Source organism: Doryrhamphus excisus, linkage group LG13 (genome assembly GCF_037039965.1).
Source record: "Doryrhamphus excisus strain RoL-2023G ecotype Guam linkage group LG13, RoL_Dexc_Guam_v1.1, whole genome shotgun sequence".
Taxonomy (NCBI): Eukaryota; Metazoa; Chordata; class Actinopteri; order Syngnathiformes; family Syngnathidae; genus Doryrhamphus; species Doryrhamphus excisus.
Genome location: NC_136369.1, coordinates 12,880,525 through 12,907,359, shown reverse-complemented (window position 1 = coordinate 12,907,359; position 26,835 = coordinate 12,880,525). Strand labels below are relative to the sequence as shown.

Sequence of the window (26,835 nt, the reverse complement as noted above, 5' to 3'; positions counted from 1 at the left end):
TTCTTATTTTTTGCATGTTTGTCACACTTAAATGTTTCAGATCAGAAAATTTTAAATATTAGTCAATGACAACACAACTGAATGCCAAGTGCAGTTTTTAAATGAAACTTTTAATATTAAGGAAGAAAAACAATCCAAACCTCCATGGGCCTGTGTGGAAAAGTGGTTGTCCCCCCTGTTAAAACATAACTGAGATTAATTGAGGTCTATCAGTCTGAAAAAGGTTATAAAGCTTTGGGAATCAAGCAAACGACAGTGAGAGCCATTAGACACAAATGGTGAAATCATGGAACAGTGGTGAACCTATCCCAAGAGTGCAGCAAAGACTCATCCAAGAGGTCACAAAAGACCCTGCAACAACATCCAAAGAACTGCGCTCCTCACTTGTCTCAATTAAATGTTCATGACTCCACCATAAGAAAGACGCTGAGCAAAAACAGCCTGCAAGGCAACAGCCTGTGGTCTGATGAGACAAAAACTGAATATGTGCCATAAAAGAAACACCGCATTCCAGAACATCATACTAACAGTAAAATATGGTGGTGGTAGTGTAATGGTTGCCATTACAGAGTTGCCAATTAACCTATCATGCATGTTTTTGGATGTGGGAGGAAACCAGAGTTTCGCACGGGGAGAACATGCAAACTCCACACAGAGATGCCCAAGCGAGAATGAAACCCAAGCAGAGAACCGAACCCAGGTCTTCCCAATCTCGTGACTGTGTGGCCAACATGCTAACCACTCGTCCGTGCAGCCCGTGTTTGGTCATCTGAAACATTTAACTGTGACAAACCTGAAAACATGTATAAATCAGGAAGGAGGGAAACTGTAGCTTCCCTCTGCAAGTATTTTTGCATTTGAATTTATTTATTTCCTCCAGGTAATGTTCACAGAAGAAGATGTGAAATTTTACCTTGCAGAGTTGGCACTGGCCTTGGACCATTTACACAGTTTGGGAATCATCTACAGGGACCTCAAACCTGAGAAGTATAAACTCACTTGGTTCTCCTTTATTGACCTCAGCCAGGGAGGTTATATTTTTCCCAGCTCTGTCATGTCAGCAGGAATACTAAATCCCTGACTGAGAATTTAGTTGAGGGGTGTAGCATAGACCAGAGAATAAATCTGTTAAATATGGAGGTGGTAATGCCCTTTCAAATTGTCAGTCTGCCAGCAGGGATATGCAAAAAAAACCTAGCCTGACAATTTATATGAAAGGCAATGTAAGGAGGATGGGCATTTGACTTTTCCTTAAAGGGGACCTATTATGCTTTTTCCACTTTTCGAACCTATAAATGTAGTTAGAATGTAGTATTCTCATGTTAAATGATGACAAAGTTTCAGATGATGAGGTTTGCGCATTTGGAAGTGAGCCCAGAAAGAAGTTCGGCATGGCTCTAAACGCTTGGTTTCTCACTGTGAGAAGTTACCGGCTGAATGGGCATCCCCAGGTACAAGCTGTAGTCCATACATGGCAATACACGGTAAGTCTGGGGTCTCCAACCAGCTACAGTACCTAACCACTTTTCAAGTAGCTCTCCAAAGGGTTTATTAATTTATACTACATTAACGACAAATTAGAAAGCGAGGTTCGGCAGTAGTCCGGAAGTCCTCGGGAGCTTCGTAGTGGGACCAATCAAAGCGGAGTGGTCATGCCTGGAGGCGGGGAGGTGGAATAAATTAAAACAGACCATTTTGGAATCCAATGATATACAGCTGGAGTAGGTGCAGATTGTGGAAGATCTAGAAAGCTCTCTGCTCATGTTTAGCCGCTCTATGAGTCCACAGCTCAATACAAAAGGACGAAAATGAGCATAATAGGTCCCCTTTAATCGAACAAATGTTATAATTTGTCCATTATGCAAAAGAAACACAGCTCAGGACCTAGTTCAACTTCCCTTTGCTCAACAGTGTCCAACTAGCAGCTCACGAGCTAGCAGCATTTGCCAGATGATTTTGAGTAGCTCACCAAAGGGTTTGGCAATATTTGCTTAATTTTGCCCATCAGCTAAAATCCCTATGTGAGACAAGAACACGTTTTTCCCTTTTCTGTGCATTCAGCACCTTTCCTTGGCAGAAGTCTTTATCATTCACACAATACTTATTTATGTAATTAATTAATGTATCCGTTGTGATGATTCTCAACAGTATTCTTCTGGATGAAGAAGGACATATAAAGATAACTGGTACGTGCAGTATGTCCCTCCCTCACTCTAAAGTGTGTTCCTCATCCATCTCCTAACTTGGCCTCTTTCTCTCTGTCTATCCACAGACTTTGGCTTGAGTAAGGAAGCCATTGACCATGATAAGAGAGCATATTCCTTCTGTGGAACAATAGAGTATATGGCGCCAGAGGTGGTCAACCGAAGGGGTCATACACAAAGTGCAGACTGGTGGTCTTTTGGGGTGCTGATGGTAAGATTTGTTTACACATTTACACCTGATCCTGATCCTCAATACCCTCAACGTACCTTCTTTGTGTCAGAAAAAATGCCTAATTACCATATCTGGCAGATTATGTCCTGTCGCCTTTGTACAGCCGCTTGTGTGTTGGCCAGCGGCTTGCTTGACTCATTTTGGAAAGGAGGTTAACATTTACTGACGGCCACACCAGGGCCTGGGAAGAAGTGTCATCACCATGTGCCGCTGGCTCATGACAAGAATATCGGTTGTCTTTCGGCTTTTCTCATCAGGGGTTGAGTCACTCGCATGATTTGGCTTAATTTTCATGCCGGATGGGCTTTCTGACAAAACGCTCCCATTTATCCGGGCTTAGGACCAGCATTGGAGAGCTGCTATGGTTGAGGGTTGGTGGACAAGCTGGGAAATAAACCTGTGCCATCATATCAGTTCCTGACTAGAAAAGGGAGAAAAACAGCTTTTTGTGAAAACATACATTTCAAGCATAACTTTGACAAAAATATTTTTTGCTTTTGCGACAGCTCAAATATCTAAAGACCTATATCAACGTAAACAACACAGACATGTGGCTGCTTAACATCAAAATTAGTTATTTAAAAATATAAACGGAACAAACTCAGGCAGAATGGTTGTTTGTCCATATGTGCTCTGCGATTGGCTGGCGGCCAGTCCAAGGTGTACCCCACCTCTCGCCTGTAAAGAGCTGAGATAGGCTCCAGCATACCTGCGACCCTCGTGAGGATAAGCGGCATAGAAAATGGATGGATAGAAGTTCCTGAATTTAGATTAAAGTTGAATTAGTCATCATTTCAAACCACATAGATTAGCACTTACCAAGTGAAATATGCTCTAATAATTGATCTGGTATCTGTTTTGCAGTTTGAGATGCTGACAGGATCATTACCATTTCAAGGGAAAGATCGTAAAGAAACAATGGCCCTTATTCTAAAGTAAGATGATTTCAACTTCGCTGAAATTTGTTCGTTTTTCTGGAAATATAATACAGTACATTGACATTTTTTTGATTTTTGCTAGTGTTACGTAGATAATTTGTTGTTTTTGTCTTACCAAAAGTAAACAATGTTACTTATAATTGCTACCTAAACATGCATGCATAAATAAGAATGCTTTTTGTCATGGCTTTGCAGGGCCAAATTGGGAATGCCACAATTCCTTAGTCCAGAGGTGCAGAGTCTATTAAGAGCACTCTTCAAGAGGAACCCTGCTAACCGTCTCGGTATTGTACACATTGAAATCACTGCAGTAATAAGTCTTTAGAGTACATTCAGAATGTTCCCACATGTGCCATTTTGGATACAAGGTAATTTTAGTTCAAATAAAGTAAATGCTGCATCATCTAGACCTGAACCCTGTGTCAATGTGGGAGATGCTATTTTACACTATTGTCACATGATATATCAACTACAAATACAATTGAAATAGATTACCTATCATCTATAGAGGTATAAGGGAACCCTCATGTAGTATTCAATACAGTAGTATGGGTATTTGCCTGGTTCACTGTTCACACAAATGTGTTATTCACAGGTGCAGGGCCAGATGGAGTGGAAGAAATTAAAAGTCATTGCTTCTTTGCATCGATCAACTGGAACGTGAGTATGCAGTTTTAAAAAGGCATACATTTTATCATATGCATCATGTTAGCATGATACATGCATATCATGTTAGGATATTTAATACACTTGTTGAAGCAGCATGTAAAAACATGTACAATTGCATAAAATGGGCAATCCATATTTATAAACGGGTTTTAAAGCAAAGTACATTACTACAGTGGCTGACAGGAACAGCATCCAAACCACCAACTTTGCTCCCTTTGTGTTTTTGTTATTGTCACAATTAGTGCTTTCAGATCATCAAACAAATGCAATGACAACACAACAACATTCAGTTTTTAAATGAAACTGAGAAAAAAAATCTAAACCTGGCATGACTTTAAAATGCATTTCATGCTGGAAAACCCTCCAATGTGGCTGAATTACAACAATCTTGCAAAGAATATTCCTCCACTAATAATAAAAGGTGTCATTTAAAAACAGCATTTTGTGTTCAGTTGTGACTACTATTTCAATTTGTTTGATCTGAAACATTTAAGTGTGACTAACATGCAAAAAATAAATCAGAAAGGGGGCAAACATTTTTTCACAACACTGTAACCGACACTTACTGTTGGAAATACACACCAGTATTACAGTATATTATTGATAAGGACTAAAATTAAGGAAATTATGTATTTATATAGATATATATATATAGTAGTGGGACCACACGTGCATAACACAGCTAGGCTCAGATGGGCACAATAATAATACAACTAAATCCTTTTCTGCCTGTTTTGTCAAATTATATTCTACCATACTAATCCTCTTATCTTTAATAACCTTTTTAGCACGAGGTTTGCTCAGGCATAAAAGGCACTAAAATATTTCGTATGAATAGATGAATCAAAAAGGTTTTAAATTGAAGTCTTATCATTGATTGTTTTGATAAAGTCCACTCCTCCAAGCTGTTATGCTGACTTGGTATGACAAGCTATTATTGAGAGTGGTGCTGATCTGCATTCAATTGTTCTGATGTCCAAGGTTATTGCATCATTTTTGAATGCTGAATGTGTACCATATCATTTTTGAATGCTGAATGTGTGCTATATAATATAAAAGTGCAGAAACGATAATTGCAGACATTATAACGCTTTTTAAACACTTTTTTTTAAACACGTAACAGTAGCGACACCTAAAGGCCAAATTAAGTATTACAGTTAAATCTAATGTGATGTTGAAAATGTATGGTGAAGTTCTGGTTACATTTGTTCATGTTCAGTGACAACAATCATAATTTTTGTTTCTTTAGAAGCTGTATAGGAAGGAAAGTAGGCCACCATTCAAACCAACAGTTGGAAGACCAGAGGATACTTTTCACTTTGACCCGGAGTTCACGTCTAGAACACCTACTGGTAACCAACACACACAATATACATCAATATTTTAGGGGGAGACAGTATGGCTCTGCTGATAAGAATACACGTATGCCAAGTCACAAAGTGAATGTTCAGCAAGTTTTTATAAAGAGGTAATTGCCTGCTATATTAATTGTGTGTGCATGTCACATCCTTACCAATTCAGACTCTCCTGGCATCCCACCCAGTGCAAACACACACCAACTGTTCCGTGGTTTCAGTTTTGTTGCCACAAATCAAAATCAGGAGCACAGTGTGACCGGTGTCCTGCCTTCTCGCCAGGAGGGGAACACCATAATCCCAATGGCACAGGTACACAATGTACTTAAGCGATTACTCCACGTCCTAAGTCCTGTCTCTTATCGTCACTGCAGGCGTAATGATGATGTGTGTCTCTGCAGCATCTCCGTGGTGATGTGGCCTTCAGTGATGTTTATGAGCTAAAGGAGGACGTCGGACAGCCAGCCAACTCTGTCTACAAAAGATGTCTTCACAGAGTTACTGCAGTGGAATATTCAGTGAAGGTAGTAGGCTTCTGCATTAGGATATACAGTCGCCCTTTGCTATGTCATTGTACAAGTTTTGCAGCTTCACTCTGTCACGCCTATTATTAATCAAAACCTACGCATGTTTCAGCAAATTTTGCATTTTTTGCCTATAAATTAAACATTTTCAAGCATTAAAAAGCTAAGCTGTCAAAGTTAACGCGTTAACTGAAGATTCGTTTAGCTTTTTTCTGGACCCAAGATTAACGCACACGCCTCCTGTTTGGCCTACACCGTAGTTTGATTCGTAGCCACAAGCTGGAGCAAAAACTTTATTAGTAGTTTAATTTGACATAATGGTACCATCTGCACAAATAGGTATTCATTTATTTTTGATTGTTCTAATACTGTAGCATGGTATACTGCGCCAGTGTTTCCAAGGTAACCACAATATTAGCAACCTCCTTCGGTATGATGTTGTGCTCTCAACTGAGTTGTCGTCTTTGTACAAGCAACATTTTTGATACAACTCTTGTTATTTATACCATTTGCTTTATCATTATATCATTTTGATTTCATACTTTAACAAAGTCTACTTATGTGAGTAAGAGTTGCCATTGTGCGTGTGTTTTAATTTTTTGCAGATCATCGACAAATCAAGGAAAGATCCATCTGAAGAGATTGAGATCCTGTTAAGATATGGACAGCATCCTAATATCATTACACTAAAAGACGTGAGTTAAACGTCATGACAGTAACTTTAAAGAACATGAATTGACACAACCATCACAAATTGTTTAGAAACATTTGTTTATTTACTTCTCTGTATATGTGTGCTTGTCTTCCCATCTTCAGGTGTTTGATGATGGCCACTGTGTGTACCTGGTTCAGGATTTATTGAGAGGAGGTGAGCTGCTGGACCGAGTATTGACGATGCCAAATTTCATAGAGAAAGACGCATCAGACATCATCTGCACACTGGCCAAGACTGTGGAATATTTACACTCCCAGGGGGTAAGACTGAGCCAAAAACTGCATTGTTTTCATTGGACTGCAGATAAAAAGGATGCAATGCAGACCACTTACATTTGATTGCCATAAAAATAAAAATCTAAACACCAATTTTTTAGGTTGTGCATCGGGACCTGAAACCCAGCAACATTCGCTACTCTGATGACAGAGGACTCTCAGAATGCCTCAAAATATGTGATTTTGGGTTTGCCAAACAGCTGAGGGCTGAAAATGGCTTACTGATGACCCCATGTTACACAGCGACATTCATGGCACCAGAGGTAAATTAAAAGACATCTAATTTAGTATCTTAAAAGGGATAGTTTGGATGTTTGCAGTGTAGTGCATCAGTAGTGACTTACCCCCTACTCCGTCCTGTGAGCCCACTTCTGGTCAGATTTTGGCAATGAGGAACATAGTTCCGGTTACCTGATGGGGTTTGTTTGGCTTCTCAAAACAATAGGTGTTCAAAAAAACAGACCTCACAATCGCTCCGCATTACCCCCTCTACTGTCGTAGCACTGCACTCTGTCGCCGGTCCATTGTTGTGCATGTGTCGCGAGAAGGTGCAGTCATAACGCCATCATCCGTGCATGGAATCACTGCACAGTGATATGGCGGGAGAGAAAGCGATTTGTGAGGTCTGATTTTTTGCAATTATAAAAATGTATTAATCCTTTGAACACATTGTTTTGAGTAGCCTAACCCTTTACTTAAGTGGCCCTAGCTACTAACCGGAACTATGTTCCTAATCACTGAAATCCAACCAAAAATGGGCTTTCTGGACAAAGTGTAGGGTGGGTCACTGTTGATCAACTACACTGCTGATGGGGATGTCATAGAGTGTGGCTATTCAAAATTCATGAATCTGTATAATAATAATAATAATAATAATGAGTGTCCTAAAAAAGTTAAGTATAAATAAATGACTAGAGGTGTTTGTGCGTGTGCAGGTTCTGAAGAAGCAAGGTTATGATGCTGCATGTGACATCTGGAGCTTGGGGATCCTGCTTTACACCATCATCGCTGGGTTAGTTGAACAATCAATGACAGACCCGTAGCTTGCAAATATAATGGTTACAATGGTTCTGCCAATGTATAAAATGAAATGTGTGGACAAATGTTGTGAATGCCTCGCCAACCTCACCCATTTTCTTCTATTTACCTCAAGCTTCAGTCCATTCGCCAGCTGTCCTGATGACTCAGCAGAGGAAATTTTGGCTCAAATTGGCTGTGGGAAATTTATCATCAGTGGCGGTAACTGGGACCTGGTGTCAGACGCTGCCAAGGTTAGATACATACTATACTAGTACATACGCAGAGACACACAAGTACTAGTGTTAGTCAGTCCTGTTACAGCATCTCCCATATGTATGACAGGACATTGTGACCAAGATGCTCCATGTGGACCCTCACCAGCGCCTAACTGCGCCACAGGTATTATGAATTATTTACAAATATTCACCAACATAAAATATACATATGATATTTGTACAAACCCTGGATACCCCATTATGTACGCCTGTACATGATACAAAAATACAACATTATTATTGTGTTTGTTTTAGGTCCTTCGCCATCCCTGGATTGTCGAGAGAGACCAGCTCTCTGACAGAGTCCTCACTAGACAAGATGTACTCACTGTCAAGGTCAGACATTGTCGCTTAAGAATGCAAAAATATATCAAATTAAATATTTGTGTTTGGTATTTTCCATGCATTTACCTATTAATTCTAACAGAAGCCAAACATAGCATGTGTATTGCCTTATTAGAGTTGACTTAAGTACTAAAACAAGGACAGTTGCAGGTTAATTCCCTTATAATAAATAATTGCCCTATGAAATTATTCACTATAATAATCAAAAGATGAGCTATACAATGCCTCAGACCACAGTAAGTTTGTTGTATAATGAAACCAGTAGTTTGATTCCATGGAGAGAACAGGCTTGATATGAAAAGCTAACTGGTAAAAACGCTGCTAATGCAGTTAGCAACAGGATATAAACACTCACCAATTCCGTAGTTCTATCAAAGCACTGCTCCTTTCAAAGCGGCGTGGCGTCGGTGGACGGCCCCGATACTCCGACCACACAAGCATTTTGTTTAGACTTTTATATAGTGAAAAAATAACGACAACTTTGACATACCTGCAGCAACTCTTTCCAAGCGTGTCTCTCACGGCTACCGGTATGTAATCTTTTCCGGCTAGCATACCGCACTGATTGGTGGCGCACCGTTACGTGATTTGGTGACACCCATCACATGACTTTGGGACGTAGCAACGCCGAGATATTGCACACATGGGTAATTTAATCCAATAATAATAATATTAAAAATATGGCAATAACAACAACCATAATATACTTGTTTTATCAGTATATCCATTAGGTGGCGGTGTTTGCTGTTTATTGAATAATGAAAGCAGTGCGTGTAATATTCTGTATTGTCCACCAGGGGGCGCTGTCTGCCACCTATTCTGCTTTGAGGCGCTGTGCTCCAACCCCAGTCCTGGAGCCTGTACAGTCCTCTGGCCTCGCCCAGCGTCGGGAAATGAAGAAAGTTGGAAGTGTTGTCATCGATTCAGACCTAAAAGAAAAGGGGTAGATGAAAGAAAGTAACACTATTCCTAATTCGAGAGGATAACTCTATTATTCACGCTTGCCTCTGGAATTGGAGATCCTGGTTCCTAAAGTTGCAGTGGCCTTTGTCAGATCCACTGGTTCTCTCTCAGTTGTCATTAGAAAAAAAAGTATGCTCTTGGGAACACTCTCTACAGGAGCTGCATCATCTGATTTTGTTTATTGTGGTGAGCATGTTGAACTGCATTACATCATATTGAGAGCTGTGTCTAATATTTTGGCTACATTGGTTTAGCTATAGTGCACATGGGCAACATATTACACACATAATGCAGGATCTCCGGAGACGTGCATCTGTGCCTAATAAAGTGTCCAGTGACCTCGGTTTTCGTCACTAATCCCTTCCAAAAGGTACAAACAAACGTACAGGAAATAACATAGGAAGTAAAGTGAACCCAATGAATCCTGTAACCTCTGTTACTAGACTTCAGAGTAGTTTTACCCTTGTTTGGTCGTACATGGCTTTATTAAACTTGTAGTGAGATACAGTGTTGTTTTTCATCAGACCGTCTTCATTGGATCAGTTAGGATCACACTTAGACACACCCATTTCTCCTCCACAGTATATTTACATAACCGTGTCAATCATGATGTGTTTCATCTAATAAGTCTTTTGAATTCTAAAGATACATGCATGTTGTAAATGTAAATATCATGTCAATGTGAACAGTCTAACAGTCCCATGGCAGTCTAATTGCTCTCCATGTGCAAAATCATCTAATAGTTTGTATTTGTAGTTGTATTTGTCCTCCCATAGATGCAGCCGAAAAGTCTTACCAAGAGGTCATAGTCACCCATATAGACAATTGAGCAGTACGGTTATTTCTGTTTAACAAATTGCCGTGTTGCTTTGTATGACATGTTAAAATGATTATGTAGGGTACAGCATGGCTCTTATTGTGCACACCACGCTCAATCTTAATCAGCGTGTGCGATCAAGTACCGTGGCTATACCATTTCTGCATCTGTTTGCTTGTAGCTTTTGAAAGACAAAACGTTTGAGAACCACTGTGTCAGAAATGTACATACAAACAGAACAGAGAATGCAATCAAACAATACGAGGTAAGACTGAAGTAGCACCTTTTTGATGTGCAAAGTCTCCGTAGAAAAGTAGATTGACCTCCACCCAATAATCATGTTTTGATGTTTAATCAGTAGTGATATAGCAAAAGTGATTATAACTTGGATGAATCCATTTGCACTGCATAGCCAAGTCAGGTAGCATTGCTTTTTCCTTCTATGTTGGTAAAACATAAGTTGGTAAAACTCATGCTGGAGGTAAATCTGTAAATAGTTTATTTTGAGTGTACATACTACGGCGCCAAATCACCTGGACGAGGTTACATTGTGTATAGTGTACAATTATGAGAAAGCATTCTGACTGTAAATATTGTGCGTGCAGACCGTGTATGCGATACGACACTGTGTTGTGCACTGATTTATGGATGTAAATACTGTCTATACCTGGCTAATCATTGACATGGTTGGTTAATATGCCAAAGTTTTCCAAATAAAGGAAATGATTGGGAATAGGAATCATCACAGTATGTGTCCTAGCATGTTTGTATGTAAGGGTGGGAGATGACTAAATAGAACACAGATGATGCAAATACATGCAAAACATAAAAAGCTGTTGGACTCGAATGCAGGAAATGGGTTTTACTTGTTTTTGAATATTCTAAAAGTAATTAAATTATAATAATAATAGATTAAATAGAACATATGTGCCTTTTTCACCCCGAAGACAGCTGGGATAGGCTCCAGCATGCTCGCGAGCCCCATGAGGATAAGTGGTAGAAAATGAATCAATGAATGAACACACGTTGGCCTAAATTATCAAGTACCACATTGCAGAAAAAAGTCTTAAACATTGTCATGAGATTAAAGTGGTAAATTCATCAGGAAAAAAAAACGTGCATTTACGACTTTTGTCTTGGAAATAAAGTGTTAAATTTACAAGAATAATGAGAAAAATTTTGTAAATTTACGAGGAAAAAGTCTGACTTTATTCTTGAAAATAGAGTGGTAAATTTACAAGAACAAATTTGAGAATAAATTTGTAAATTAACGAGAAAAAGTCTGAATATTACGAGCATAAAGTAATAATTTTACAAGAATAAAGTAATAATTTTACAAGATAAAGTTGTAATGTTACATGTCAGAAGTTAATTTTTATTCATGAGAGTCATTATGTAAAATTATGTGACAAAAGCCTATTAAGTTGATTTAAAAATATGAGTGAAAATCACCAAGGTCATTCACCATTTTATCTCAAATGTTGGCGATAATAATCTTTTCCACCATTCTATTATATCTTGGTGACTTCTAGCACAATGTCAAAGATTGCAATCTACTATTTACAACGCTGCTTATTGCCATATTGAGAAAGAATATGAATAACCTCATATTAAAAAAAAACTATAATGAAGTAAAACACACTTTCCAGCCAGACTAGCCCCTTTAACTAAATATGAATTCACTTTAACCACATATGTGGCCTTGTTATGAATAATCTTGGAACTGTATATTTATTACCAGTGGTCATCGATGTGCTTAGGAAGCCACTGGATGGCAGCCAGTCCCACTCCATCTCTCACATTCCTTCTCCTTCCAGAAGTTGTTCTCTTCAGTACCTGCATTGCTTCAAAAGAGACAAAAAAAGGAACAAGAAAGTCTTTAATTTGTATCAACCACCAGGCTCACACTCTCCTCCATAAAAGCTTTTAGCAGGCACTGAGCTGATGTGGCAGGTGGGTGTGGCCGACTCATCAGGCCTGACATTTAAGTGCAGTAGTGCTCCAAGCAAAAAGGGAGTGCAGGATATGAGTAGATAGAGATGACAAGGCCCCCTGCAAGGATGATTGCAGTGGAGTGACAAGGGGAGCGCAAACAACAGATCCAGCAAAGAGAAGAAGGTGTCGCCAGGCAAGGGGATGGGGGGGTGGGGGGGGGGGGGGGTTGCCGGGGTGAAAGGCAAAAGAAGGAAAAGGAGCTAAGGAGCTTTTTGAAGAAAAACAAAAACTTTCACCCGGCACTTAAAGTGTCTTTCATACTTCCGATGTTAATTACGCCACCGCATCAACATATTTTATATTAATCAAATCAACTCATTTAGTAAAGGTGGTTAGCGCACATGCCACACAGCTAGGAGACCTGAGTTCGATTTCACGTGCATGCGTGGGTTTTCTCCGGGTACTCCGGTTTCCTCCCACATTCCAAAAACATGCTAGGTTAATTGGCGACTCCAAATTGTCCATAGGTATGAATGTGAGTGTGAATGGTTGTTTGTCTATATGTGCCCTGTGATTGGCTGGCGACCAGTCCAGGGTGTACCCTGCCTCTTGCCCGAAGACAGCTGGGATAGGCTCCAGCACCCCCGCGACCCTCGTGAGGATAAACGGTAGAAAATGATTGAAGGAATGAAAAAACACAGGCTACCCACACAAAGATGAAACTCTGTCCTCCTCTCTTTCTGGTTGCCTAGGGAACACATTTATAGTAACACACAAACGCCATAAATGAGGGATTACTATATGGACAAAAGTATTGGGATACCTGTGCATCACACCATCAGGAAAACAACATGAACTTGGTCCCCACTTTGACAGCTTCCAGTCTGGTGTATTTTCATCATCTGTTCTCGGTCATCCCAAAGGGGCTCCTTCACACCAACTCATCCAAGCATGCCTTAATAGCCTTTGCTTGGTGCACTGGGGACAGAAATCTGCCTTGCCCAAATGTGGAACTGTGGTGATTTTGCATAAGGTAAGGCAAAAAGAAATACTTTTTAAAGCTGCCTGCAAAGTACATTTGTGAAGAAAATACGTATAACAACAAATTCCAACATTTACAAGAGATCTTTCTTTGTCCTTTGTTTAACATTCTAGCTGGACACTTACACACTTTGACATGGATGGAGTTCCCACCACCTATGGCACTGGGTGTACAAACACACACACACACACACACACACACACACACAGCTGAAGACATCCTGTGGCACTAAAGTCAAACCTGCCACTCGGACATTCACCGAATCAGACGTTCAAATGTGTAACAGACGGCCAGTGACAAAGAGATTATCACCGTGACAGGAGAAGGGTGTGCAGCTGTGGGTGGTGGTGGTGTTTACAGCAGGCGGGTGGGGGTGGGGGTTACGTTACTCTATGTACATCCTCATGCGTGACTCTTGGCTCAAATCCAGATATGAGCTTAAGTTTGTGGAATAAGCTGAGAATGTATTATATGTGCATATGTATACCTGTATACCTGGTATACAAGGTATACCTGTAAACAGAGCCAGCTGGCCCATTCGGCAATATAGTTGGATGCTAAGGGCATCATGGACTCCAGGAAGTACCAAAATCACCGTGAAAAAGTCATTATCTTATTGATTACGGCTGCAAAATACCTCACAATTGAGCCAAACAAAGTTAGCTGCACTTTTATAAGAAGGTGAGAAACATGAATGAATCCGAGAAAGACAGTGGCGCCTTGGTTAACATCATTAGCTGTGCCAGGATGGCCAACTCAAACCAAAACTGACTCTAACCAAAACAAAGTCCAATTAATCCATTCCAGACACCCAAAATGATAACACAAAACACGTGCAGAAAATAATGCAAAAATAATGACTATAGAAAAATTAATGGACAACTGAACATCAGTTTTACTCATTTTTGTCGGGGAAAAACCTAAGCTGACCCAGCTGACATTGGGCGAGAGGCGGGGTACACCGTGGACTGGTCTCCAGCCAATCACATGGCACATATAGACAAACAACCATTCACACTCACATTCATACCTATGGACAATTTGGAGCCAATAAACCTAGCATGCATGGTTAGGATGCCATATAAGGTGTTTGGTGACATGTGCAATGTTTACCTCCATAGTACAGCGCATTTGAAGGCTTATTGTTTGTTACTTGAACCAGAAATGAGTGTTATGGATGTAAAATGAGACACGTAGAAACACCCTCCATACCCAACTACGTTGATAGACTGTTTCACAGGAAATGGAGATGTGTAGTATGCATGTATGTATGTGTGCATTGCAGTCGATGATGCCTCTGAAATGACGATGGTCTTCTCTTTAAGCCATAAAATTCTGAGGTCTCGAACCAGTCTCAGTATGGTCTTGGTACTGTGCTTTCCGTGGATTTTGTAGCATGCACTCCGAATTGCTTACTATACATAGTACTATAGTGTTTTGTATTGTTTTTGTACTTGTTTTAACATGATTTAATTGTTCTGTTCATTTAGCCCTATTAATACATACAAATATATAAAATGTAAAGAAATAAAATTGTAAATATATTACATCTGCAAAGGGTGATTAATCATGATTAATTAATTTGCCAACTGTGATTAATTTGATGTAAAAAAATTAATTACTTTGATATTTCTGCTGAAATTGCTACAAATATGGTGATGTTATCTTGCAGTCCAAACACACATGCACTCACCAGTCAAAGGTGTTGATGGAGGATAAGTGACGCTCCGCAGAAAGTCAATTATTCTTTTCAGTGGTAAGCCACCACCGCCCCCTTTCTCGCTCTTCCTCTCACCCACATCCCTCCACCCTGCTTAAAAGCTTCATTTGCCTCCTATGGAGAAGAGATAGAAACACCATTAGTGGGATGTTGGCAGGATGGGGAAAGGGGAAAGGAGCATCTCACAGTTGGATGAGTTGAGACAGTGTAGATAGACCGCCCCCCCACCCCACCTCCTCAAAAAGTGTGTGTGAAAATAGACGACAACAGCTTCTGCATGGGTGGCCTCAATTAGGCGGTGACTTGATTTTAAAAGATGTACAAGTTTAAAAGCGGAAGTCTGCCTGGCATCTTTTCGGAGGGGTGGCAAAATAGATGGATTTGAGTGCAGCACTTCTAAAGGAGAAGACCCCAACCATTATTTCCATATCCGAGCCCCCATATCCTCTGTATGTGTCACATGTGACCCCAGCTAGATAAATGGTACTCATGTGTGTTTACGTGCACACGTTTGGGCGTGTGAAATGCCAGTGAGCATGCCGGCTCTGCTTGACTGAGCTCGGCTGTCTGCTGGAGCACAATTGGGGGTCTCTCTGTGTGAAAGAGGTCAACACACACACATTCACAGAGGGACAAATAAGGAAGTTTGGATGAACACTCATGAACCCTGTAATATAATCAAAGACTATGCAAATGTACTTGTTTTGCAGAAGCACTGGAGAATTTCAATATGGTTTCAAACATTTGGGTGCTTGTTTCCTGACATTTCAGTTCATAAGTTTTAAAGTTCCGCACAGACAATGTAGGTGCAAAGACCCCAATGGCGTCAAGGCAGGGAGCTTTCGTCGGGTTAACAAAGTTGCAGCAGGAAGAAGGTCAAGCTGAAGTGGTGGGCAGCGGGGGGACAAGTGCCACCAGCCAGGAAAAATGCATCCAGTTCATCAATTTGTTTGCATTAAAAGTGACACAAATACGCATCTATACTACAAAATATGGCACTTTAAGACAAATTAAATCTCTGAAATCAAAGTCAAAAGTGCTTACTAAAATTGAAAATACCAGACACTTTCTATGACCAATTTGCTTATTGTACATACATAGTAAGTAATAATAAATAGCAGAGATATTTTGCTAGCAGAACAAGAACATTTGACTTTTGACTTTAATTCCCCTAATTTACTTTAGTGACACTTATTACAAAATAAGACAATATGAGGAGTCAAGCGAACGTCAGAAAAAGCAATGTACATACACCGTTATTTACAGTACATCTGCACGTCTTATATAATTAGGGGTTAACATTTTTTTGCACTTGTACGACACTTGAAAATTAAAGTTGTATTATTCAATGTATAACCTTTTAACATGTAATGTAATTTAATTTCTTTGATTTCCTTTGGAAAATAGTTTTCAGCAAGACACTGAAGTACACAACCACATTCAATAAACAGCAATATAACAAGATGAAAAGTACTGTAAATGGACTGCATGGGTGCATCGAATACAAAAAGAAAATTGGCTATACCATTCAGAAATGGAACAAATTTGTCAAATAGAGTTCCAATCGCTATCAGCAGCGTCTTTTTATGCTTGTGTAAACAAGCTTAAACAATGTACTTCCCTGTTCTTTCTATCTATAAAGCTATCTATCTGGATAGTCACATTTTTTTAGTGCTTACATGCACTAAAAAATATATATTGCATGAATTAGCTTGTAAACACTCTCAAGCTGCTCTCAAGTGTGTAAGCAAGTTTCCAATTCAATTTTCATTTTGTCCCAGTCGCCCGGTCCCAGTCGGCTCAAACCTATTTGGCATTGTTCCACGGATGCTGGTGTGCACGCAATCGGGCTTCAGTAGTAAACATACTGTATATACACAAACATGGAGGACGCTGGCATATGTTTGTGCTGTAGCCAGGGGGATAGTCGATGCCGCTGCTGCTGCTGACACTGGGCCTGTCTGCCTGGTGTGCCCCCTTCTGCACCAGTAGAGCTGGCACAGCCTCCTGCCTCTGCCCAGCCCACTCGTAGGGGCGCCAGCTGGACGCAACCAGGAGAGACCCTGCAGAGAGAGGACGCAGGTCAGCCGTGACAGCGGGACGCAGACAGAAGGACAGAGGTGCAAAGTTTAGTGATGCAGAGCAGGGGTTTGAAAAATTGCACTTCCAAAAAAGGCCAATCCTAGATGACTGATGAGGTATTCGCTATGCACTGATCTTCTGTCAATCACAGACCGACAACGATCTTCTGGATGTGAGTCAGTTCCGTTTGTAGACTGCGATGTGAGTCAAGTTTTGATGCAAGTTGTAACATGGAACCTTGTAAACCTGAATTGTGAGGAAAATTGAACATAAAGGTCATGAACCGGAGATGCAGCCAAAATGTAACTGCGTCGTGATATACATGACATGACTATATGATAAACAAATGTATAGACCATTGTCATGTAATGCATCACTGCAAAATCCACTTTGAACTTAATCTAGAGCAGGGGTCTCAAACTCAATTTACCTGGGGGCCACTGGAGCTAGGGTCTGGGCGAGGCTGGGCCGCATCAGGTTTTCTCCCAAAAAAAACGCATTTATTAAAAACAGAAAAATGAATAAACTTTGCTTTGGTTCCGATTTTCTACAATAAAATCTCTGATAAAACATTCCACTGTTCTCAAATATCTTAATTTTTATTTTTCTACACAAAATAAGAAATAAGAAATAAAATAAATAAACAAATCAAGAATAAAGAAAATCAATCAATCAGTAATAAATAAATATAATAATAATAAAACGGCAAATAATAAAAACCACATATAGTTGGTGGTTAGACAAATTATTTTTTTTCTGATTAAAATGAACAAAGCATTATTAGAGCCCTGTAGACATGACAAAACACGACTATAGTCACATTCATACTTTTTTTATTTACAACATATTGCGCAACTGCAGGGTCTTGAGACACATGCTAACTCGCAAACTAGAGAGCTAGCGACCTAAACGGTAGCCTCCAAGTTATTTCCTTAAAACTTAAAAAGCCAAAAACTTACCACTTCCACACGGATAGGGAGGATAACTATTAACAGTTATTTAACCTTTAACATGAACATTAATCAAATGTAATATTTTTTTCTGGGTACATGATACCATACAGCATCCATATCAAACTTGCTCGGGCCGTACTAACATTAAACTTTCATATCAAGGCCGGGGCCTCAAACTAGTGTCCTGCGGGCCGCGTGTTTGAGACCCCTGATCTAGAGCATCCTGGACCATTTGCGACTGTCAGAACAGAATGCTAAAGTTATGCATATGTGTGTAGCCCTCCTGGCTTTTAAGGGCGTTATCTGGTTCCTAACCTCCTCCTTCACTCCTCAATGTCCAACTGCCCAACTGAGGCAGGACTGACAAGGCAAGGCCTCAAGGCCACCCTCTAAGCTTCAAAGTCAATGGAGAAGTCATTACACCATGAGAACTAAAAGGGCCCTGAACACACCCTCACCTCCCTCTCCTGCCGCACCAGACCACTCCTGTGTGTCAGCACCCCACCACAGCCCACGCCGTCAGCCATCACAGCCTCCCTGGCTCTCTGGCTGGGGCGGCCTGGCACAGCTGCACCGGGAGTCGTGCTGTCACAAGCAGTTAGGGTGACAGCCACTCACACTTCATAACGTCCCTCTCACAGGTCATCGAGCGACAAGCTGGGTCACCTCGCTCCAGCAGACAGCCCCGGGGGGAGCACCACCACCACCATTGTTGCCTCCCCCACCTGACTCCCTCCTCCGTCCAGACATGAGGGGGCAGGTGGAGGGTAGAGGTGTGCCGTACTGTCGGGCTAGAGTCGAAGGAATCTGGAGAGGTGACACCAGGGCCGCGGCTAGGACGGACCCTGGATTGTCATCAATACCGCCGGCACCGTGTGGGGGTCAGTCAATGATGACTCGAGTCCGCTGAAACTTGAGAAAAAAATTTGAAATTTGTATAATTTAACCAAGATTAAAAACTATTTCATCTGATCATATTTATGTTTCATAAAAACCTCACTGGACATTTCATTAGGTATACCTGAACAATTGAAGTTGATTATTTTGGTCATAGTTTGCAGAGCATTGCATCATCATGAGCCGATTCTTCAATAGCAAATACAGCGATGCCTGCTTTTTTAGCGATGGTCAGTATCGACTTTACAGCTTTTCCCTCTGTAAGCAGTATCGAGTCAACCACCTTGCATCCTTGCATGCACCGTGCATGAGTGACAGGAAGAAAAGCTCTGAGTGTCAAGTCATTTGATGGCATATTTTGGTTTCAATGTGGCCTGTTCAACACCTGGGAGTGACGAGCCACGTAGAGGATCTTTGATGTGTACATTTGCATTAGGTCCTTCAAAACAGCAGAGCGCTTATGTCAGTCAGAGAGAATCTTTGAAGTTTGTGTTTTTGCAACAAAATCTAAGACTAATAGTGAAGGCTCTTAGTTTATCACTTAGTTTTCTGAAAATGTGGCCCTGATGCAATTGACTTGACGCGCCCTGATAGAGTCATTATTACTGAGAAACACTTGATGTTCTTGTCATCCTCCATAAGGATGAAGAGATGTTATGATCTTGCTAATAGCTGTAAGAGAGCACCATATGCTCATCGTGTCTGTCGCCCGACTGTCAATAATGAGCATTACCTCAGCTCTCAACCGCATTGTGTGAGGTCCAAAGTGACAGCAGCACACAGACCTCATTAATAGTCCTTCCCATAATTGGTTTGCCATTTGAACTGGACTGTCCACCTGAATATGTCAAGGCAAAAAAAGTCATGATGATGAAGCCCACTGCTGCACAATATCAAGTTATTAGAAACCGAAGAAGTACAAAGTGTTGAATTGAGCGGCTCAGAGCATATCCAATGACAAACAATTTGTGCAAACTAATAAAACGACTAGTTAAGCATGTAATTTGAGGACATATAAGCTAATTGGATGCAATGGCTGCATTTGGCTTCAGCTGTGAGCGAGAGGGTTCACCCCTCATTCGCGTTATTCAAACAGTCACGCCCTGAGAGTGCCGCTTAATTCACTGAAGGTGTGCGCACACAGCCACTGAACAATGTGTAGCCATTAATTGCGCTCGCCCTCCCACATCTGGCGCTTCAGCATGACCCCGCCTCTGCTGCGCCCCCGTATCGCTCAGGCCGCCGCAATTTCACACGTAAAGGACCCCAATGAAACGTGAAAAGAATACGTGACATTGTTAAATTGCATTAAAGTGGTTAAAACAGTGGATCTGTGCCCCCCCCCCTTCTCTCACACCTCACTTCAGAGACAACAAAGCCGGATGTGAACACAATCGCACCACGGAACCATTATCATAAAGGGGAACATGGCATCATAAGGCTCTAAACAATTATGGTACACCTCAGGAGAGACCTGAGCCTGATGCGAGGAGGCAGGCCAGAGGGACAGAAAACTTCCTAAACTCACACATCAGCACAATCAAACATAATTTGGGTTTTATTCATCAAAATCACCTTCATAGTGTGTCAACTTGTCTCCAACATTGTTTGTGTTGTATATTAGTTCTTGCATCACGGCCATTTCCCATGAACGATCACTGTTTTGCAAAGTAGTGTTAGGGTTACAGCAAAAAGAAACTAATAAAGTTACAAAAATAACATTGAAATTACAGGTTCTCATATGACAATATCAATATTTTGACACTTTTGGCGTAGATGTGTGTGGATGAATATATTATAAAATGATACTGCTTATCCTCACGAGGGTCGCGGGCATGCTGGAGCCTTTCCCAGCTGTCATTGGGCGCTGTCATCCAGCGAGAGGCGGGGTACACCCTGGACTGATCACCAGCCAATCACAGGGCACATATAGACAAACAACCATTCACACTCACATTCATACCTATGGACACTTTGGAGTCGACAATTAACCTAGCATGTTTTTGGAATGTGGGAAGAAACCGGAGTACCCGGAGAAAACATGAGAGAACATGCAAACTCCTCACAGAGATGACCGAGGGTGGAATCGAACCAAGCTGTGTGGCCTGCGCGCTAAACACTATATACCGTGCAGCCCACTGTTTAATTAAAAACAACTTATTTTAAAAGCACAACTTGTTTGTAATATTACAACATTTTGCTATGAAAAAGACAAAATTTTGAAAAATATATCATTTCTAGTTTTTGACAAATTGTATTCTTTTTTTCAGAAGGAATATGTTGTTAATTGTTCCTTCTATGTATACTATATGTTAGTGCTGTCATAATATACAATATGTAGTTATCGTAATATTCTTAATACACCTAAAACTCTCTGCAACTCACCGCTCCTCGCCTTGCCCTCCCAACTACAATGACGCTATCTTTTGTGTCCACTTTAGGATGAGACTGACTATTGTTTTCCAACCGCAACAACTCAAGCACAAGTAGCATACAGTAAATATACATACATGCCGAATCCATATGCACACCTCACAACTCTTAAATACTGTTAAAACTTTTTAAAAACATAATCTCTGAAAATAAAAATGACAATTTAATTCCTGTAATATGATGCAATTTTTTCTTGATATTTAAGTATAGCGCATAGTATTATCGCTACAGCAGTTTAATAGGTGCTTCGGGATAAACTTGTAGGAGACCAGTCTTTACAGTTTGAGGTATAAGTCATGGTCTGATTTTGGACGGCTCATTGCCTTTTCAAATTTTAGCTATGAACACCAAACCACCCCAGCTCCTGCAGCACCACCTCTGTTTCTGGCTGCCTCCATGTGTGCCACTGTGGCGGTCACCCTGCTGTAGGGCTCTGGAGATATTTCAAACATATGTGGGGAATCAATCTTACAGCAAAACCAAAAGAAAACATGGAATGTCATTGAGCAATAAGTATGAAGCCTGTCAGAGGTGGAGCTCAGAGCAGACCCTGAGGCGAGTCAGCCTCAGTGTCCTAGTGAGACAACTCATCAGCTGACCCCACTCCCTCTCCACTGCTTCTTCACACACATACACCCATGCCCACGCCCACAAAAACAAACAGTCTAATAGCGTAAAGGGAGATCTTCCTAGAATGTTTTGTGTAGACCAGCACAAAAGAAAAAATGTCCCCACAATAAATGATGTTTTTAACAGTAATCATGCATCCATCATGCATCCTCATCCTAGCCTGCTTAAGTCCTGTCAGAACAGAATGCTATGCTGTTCACGTAATGCATTCAAGGGCCCTGGTAACTTTGAGTGTTAGGCATAGGTTTACACCTACTCCCTGGCTCTTTGAAGCGAACCTGAAATCTAACTGGTTAAAGAAACAGTTCCATTGCTAATAGTGTTTAAGTGACATGGGCCTGCACTACTGATTGTGAAGGCCTTGAGACGTTTAGACATGGTAACACACAGAAGCTGAAATCTGATGGGACAAAAAACAAACATACACTGATACTGCACGCAGTGTAGCATGTCTCATGCTACAAAATGAAAATAGATTGTTGGGAATAACAAATACTAGAATTTAAGTTGTAAATGTAGTACTTCTGATAGCATTTAGGCAAACAGAGCAGGCTATGCTGGCCCTGACGATACACCGCTTTATAATTCATACATGTGCTCTGCTGGAAACGCTATGTTTTTCCATAAATATGCTATCCATCCATCCATCGAAAAAAGACCAAACAACAATGATAGAATTATTTGTAGATGTTTGATTTTCAATGTTTTCAACTGTCAACAGAGGTATACAGAGAGGACAGAACACGGATAATGGCTTTGTGGGAGCAAGAAGAGGAGAGGGATGGTGTAAAGGGACAAGTCCGGCCCAGACAGACAAGTGAAGGGAAGCAGAAGTTGATGCAACAAGATGTCACCATTGATGGGTCATTACACCCAAGTAAGCATGGAACACTAGCTGGCCCTGCACGGCTTCCTTCTTGCAGTCTCTCTTGTTGTGTTTAAGCACTCTAACAAGAGATCCCTGATCGGTCGACTTACACACACGCACACACATAAACATGTTTAGGTCTCATAATGAGGCTGGCTGCTGTATCATATTAGGTCATAAACCGGCACAAATCAGGTAAATCCAGTTAGAAGTGCTCACACTTTACAGCACATGCATCCAGGATTTGTCTCACAGTTGCATCCAGTCTTGTTCCTCGTTATCACGAATCCAAGCCTGCCTCTGCATGATGATGGTCCCCAATTGATGGCACATCACGCGGACACCAATCTACAAATGCCTATAGTGTGAGAGTTTGATGGTAAAGCTCAACCATTAGTTGCTGCAAGCGCACGTATTAGTTGGCGACAACACACACAGTGTCCACATCACACAGTCACTGGGCGCATCCTGGAGACGGGACATTTGCTAGCAGTGAGACTGGAATATGTATGCGTTTATTTGTGTGTGAGATGTATTAAACTACTAATGAGGTGTTTTTTATAAGGCGAGAAGCAGTGTGATGATGGGAGTGTGATTTGGTTTGAGGGACTGTAACATTTGACAAGTGAAAGTGTCTTTTATGTACTGTATCATCACTAATAATCATCTTACGTTTTGCTTGATGGCAGCCATGTTTTCCAAAATTTTACAGACATGTGCTTGCCAGTCCATTAAAGGTATGTACAAAATTTGGTGGGGATTCGGCCAAGCACCCTAAAGTTACAGGAGGTTTTTTGAAGAGCGCACTGAGGCAAATACAAAAATAAAAAAATAATAAAATAAAAATACAAAAAAATAATAAAAAATACATATTTTTGATAAATTTCAAGTCAATCCAACTATAATAATTGTCAGACAATTTGTATTCAATTCAATTTATATTTATATAAAATTTATATTCCATAAATGTCATATTTGTGATGCAGTCTATCCATCCCTCCATCCCTCCATACTGGATATTCTCCTTAAACTGTATTCTAGATACAGATACAGTATGTAGCATATATTCCGAACGATAAGTCCCACATTCTTCCATAGTTTGGCTGGCCGTGGCTGCGACTTACTGCATCCATCAAAATCTATAAACATGCTTTAAAATGTTAATTCATACTGACTGACATGAGCAAAGGAGTGAACTATACCATTAACAGCCGCAACAGGGCGTTCTAGGCTCGTGACAACTAGCATTCCTATATACACCACGATACACTGTGATGTGGAATGAGATCAGGAACTTGGTTAACTTGCTGACTGGAAACCTATTCCACTTTTTTCACATGAGGCTAGTCCAGCTGTCACCCACCGGAAAGCTAAGACTCTATAATTAACTACGACAATTATTACTCATTCATTCATTCATTTTCTACCGCTTATCCTCACAAGGGTCACGGGGGTTGCTGGAACCTATCCCAGCTGTCTTCGGGCAAGAGGCGGTGTACACCCTGGACTGGTCGCCAGCCAATCACAGGGCACATATAGACAAACAACCATTCACACTCACATTCATACCTATGGACAATTTGGAGTCTCCAATTAACCTAGCATGTTTTTGGAATGTGGGAGGAAACCGGAGTACCGGGAGAAAACCCACACATGCACGGGGAGAACATGCAAACTCCACACAGAGATCCTGGAGGGTGGGATTGAACCCGGGCCTCCTAGCTGTGAGGTCTGCGCGCTAACCACTTGACCGCCGTGCAGCCCCTTTATTTTCAGTGTATCCTTTTTAATTTTCTTAGTCATCCATAAAAGCAGAGAGATTGTCGTTGTGTTTATGCAAAACAAGATATTCACACACATCAGGTTTGACTTTGAAAAAGAGTGTTTGACATTTTTGCCTCTTTTCTGTTATGGTGCTATGGCCAAACCACTAACTGTTTGTGTTTTGTGTGTGCTTTTGTCCAGGTGGATTGGGATCAACCCAGGCAAGTACAGGGGGAACATGCAAACTCTACACAGAGTGCGCTGGATTCTAACCCACAACTTCCTGGCTGTAGTATTGATGTGCGAACATGATGCCCAATAGTTTTTTTACTATTACTTTTTACTATATTTATGCATCATTTTTTCGTGGTTCTGCTTTTCAAACATAGTTTGGCTTGGCTGAAGCCTGTGTTGTATTGCCCTTCTTTGTCTCTGTGTTGACAGTATGGCTAACAAGCACTTGTTTGTCATCCAAAGTAAAGCCATCAGTGCATGCAATGTGCACCAATCAGAATAGAAACACTGTCATTCAGGCGTGAGCATCTCCATCAATGAAATGAAACAACCTATTTTAATGTTGTCAAAGGGTCACGAAAGAGATTCAGGAGTGGGTGAGGGGCTTGGTGGGGGGGGGTAACCCAGAGGGAGTTCACATCGGCCTCTGTGTGCACATTTAGACTAGCGAGTGGAACTAAAACCTGGCCCCCGCCAAGCAACACGCTTTGCTTCCATTGGAAGCGGCAATAACAACCAAATTAGCCATGCACACACAGGCGTCACTGCGCGGAGCTCATATCGGTGAGCTGTGGGCCCCAAGTAAGCAGCCCAGAGTCCGCTCTGGTCCACTGGTCCACTGATTCGAGACACGACTACGAGCCATCACGCAACCACAGTGTGAAATTAGAGCAGGGTGTGAAAGTGGAAAAAAAGCACATAAGCACGAGGTTGAATGGCGCTATCCTGCTTGCCATGCCTGATTCATTCCTGAACCTCAACACTGTCAAAGTCAATAAGGAAGAAAATTGTTCACGCTCATATTTCCGTTGTTTTCTCTGTCATGACTAATGTGCCATCTTTGGCTCTGGAATACAAAACACAGCCTGTTTCCTGTAAGCCTAACCTGAATGATGAAGCCGTGCACGTGTGTCAGGCATGATACTTTCAAAGTGATCAAGGAAGTTCTTAGAACTTTTCCACAACTCCATGGACTACAGACTCTAGAAATACAGGCATCATGGCTGCTAGCTTGAGAGATGCTAGTTTGCTTCCTCGGCTATGCCGAGGTGCCTTTTAGCAAGGCATTGAACCCCCAAAATTCAAGTGCTCTCACTTTTTGTGTCAAATTTGTGTCAAAACAAAATGGCACAGGCCTCTGAACAAGGCTAAACAATCCTATTTTGGATTTGCCCTCACTTCATGCTTAAGTTTGACATTTTTCCTTAAAATATAAGCATTATTCCCTAAAAGTATTTTCATTTACAATTGTAAAAAGAAGTGCATATTTTTACTGCAATTCACCAAGCCAAAAGGTTTTACAAAATGTGTTTATAATCTGGTTAACTAACTAAAAAAACAACCAAATAGAAATGAATGTTTATGGATATGTGAAAAAGTCCAAAGTGAATTAATCTGAATTTCCCTTAGAATGAATAAAACAAACATAAGATACAATACAAGATAAATAAAATATACATCCATATCATACATTTTATGGTTATTTATAGTAGTATAAACAGTGGAATTATGTATTTGGAATTATGTAATAATTACATAAAACACATATCAAATAAATAGTTATAATTATTATCAGAATAATAATCATGTCCATCATTTTCAGTGACCCTTGACATGCTGCCTACTCTAAGAGCATCCTGGTCACAGGAGCCATACTAGTACTGCTTAAATCATCACCGTCATACACACACATGCACACATGCACACACATGCATACTCAGAGAATTTTGCAAAGAAACGCATGCATGTAGGAGATCCCCACCCCTCCCAAAGTACAAAGACATTCACTTCCTGTTTGCTTTTTACCTTAACTTGTAGCTCAGCTGAAGGTAGAGAGCCCCAGACACACACTTACACACACACACACACACACACACACAGAGAAAGATCCAGGTCAAAGTGCAGCGTCTGATAAAGTCAACATGTGCCGGCAGGGAACTGCAGG

The 26,835-nt window shown here is 40.8% G+C and overlaps 1 protein-coding gene and 1 long non-coding RNA gene across 2 annotated transcripts in view; one reads left to right on the top strand and one right to left on the bottom strand.

Moving 5' to 3' along the window:
• LOC131139549 (ribosomal protein S6 kinase alpha-2-like) overlaps positions 1-11,079 on the top strand; it is a 16,782-nt gene extending 5,703 nt beyond the window's left edge. Inside the window, exons 7-23 of the mRNA XM_078795505.1 lie at positions 881-987; positions 2,149-2,186; positions 2,273-2,415; positions 3,301-3,371; positions 3,570-3,658; positions 3,970-4,034; positions 5,293-5,395; positions 5,565-5,710; positions 5,800-5,922; positions 6,528-6,617; positions 6,739-6,897; positions 7,014-7,175; positions 7,848-7,924; positions 8,066-8,183; positions 8,275-8,331; positions 8,463-8,543; positions 9,350-11,079. Of these exons, the coding sequence (XP_078651631.1) occupies positions 881-987; positions 2,149-2,186; positions 2,273-2,415; positions 3,301-3,371; positions 3,570-3,658; positions 3,970-4,034; positions 5,293-5,395; positions 5,565-5,710; positions 5,800-5,922; positions 6,528-6,617; positions 6,739-6,897; positions 7,014-7,175; positions 7,848-7,924; positions 8,066-8,183; positions 8,275-8,331; positions 8,463-8,543; positions 9,350-9,499 (1,779 nt within the window). The 3' untranslated portion in view covers positions 9,500-11,079. The remainder of the gene's footprint in view (positions 1-880; positions 988-2,148; positions 2,187-2,272; positions 2,416-3,300; positions 3,372-3,569; positions 3,659-3,969; positions 4,035-5,292; positions 5,396-5,564; positions 5,711-5,799; positions 5,923-6,527; positions 6,618-6,738; positions 6,898-7,013; positions 7,176-7,847; positions 7,925-8,065; positions 8,184-8,274; positions 8,332-8,462; positions 8,544-9,349) is intronic.
• Positions 7,775-26,835, bottom strand: LOC131139551 (uncharacterized). The gene is made up of 6 exons (XR_009132257.2): positions 26,697-26,835; positions 16,898-17,092; positions 15,003-15,143; positions 12,071-12,176; positions 8,908-9,481; positions 7,775-8,175 (listed from the first exon to the last, which is right to left on the bottom strand). It is a non-coding gene; the product is annotated as an uncharacterized LOC131139551 (long non-coding RNA).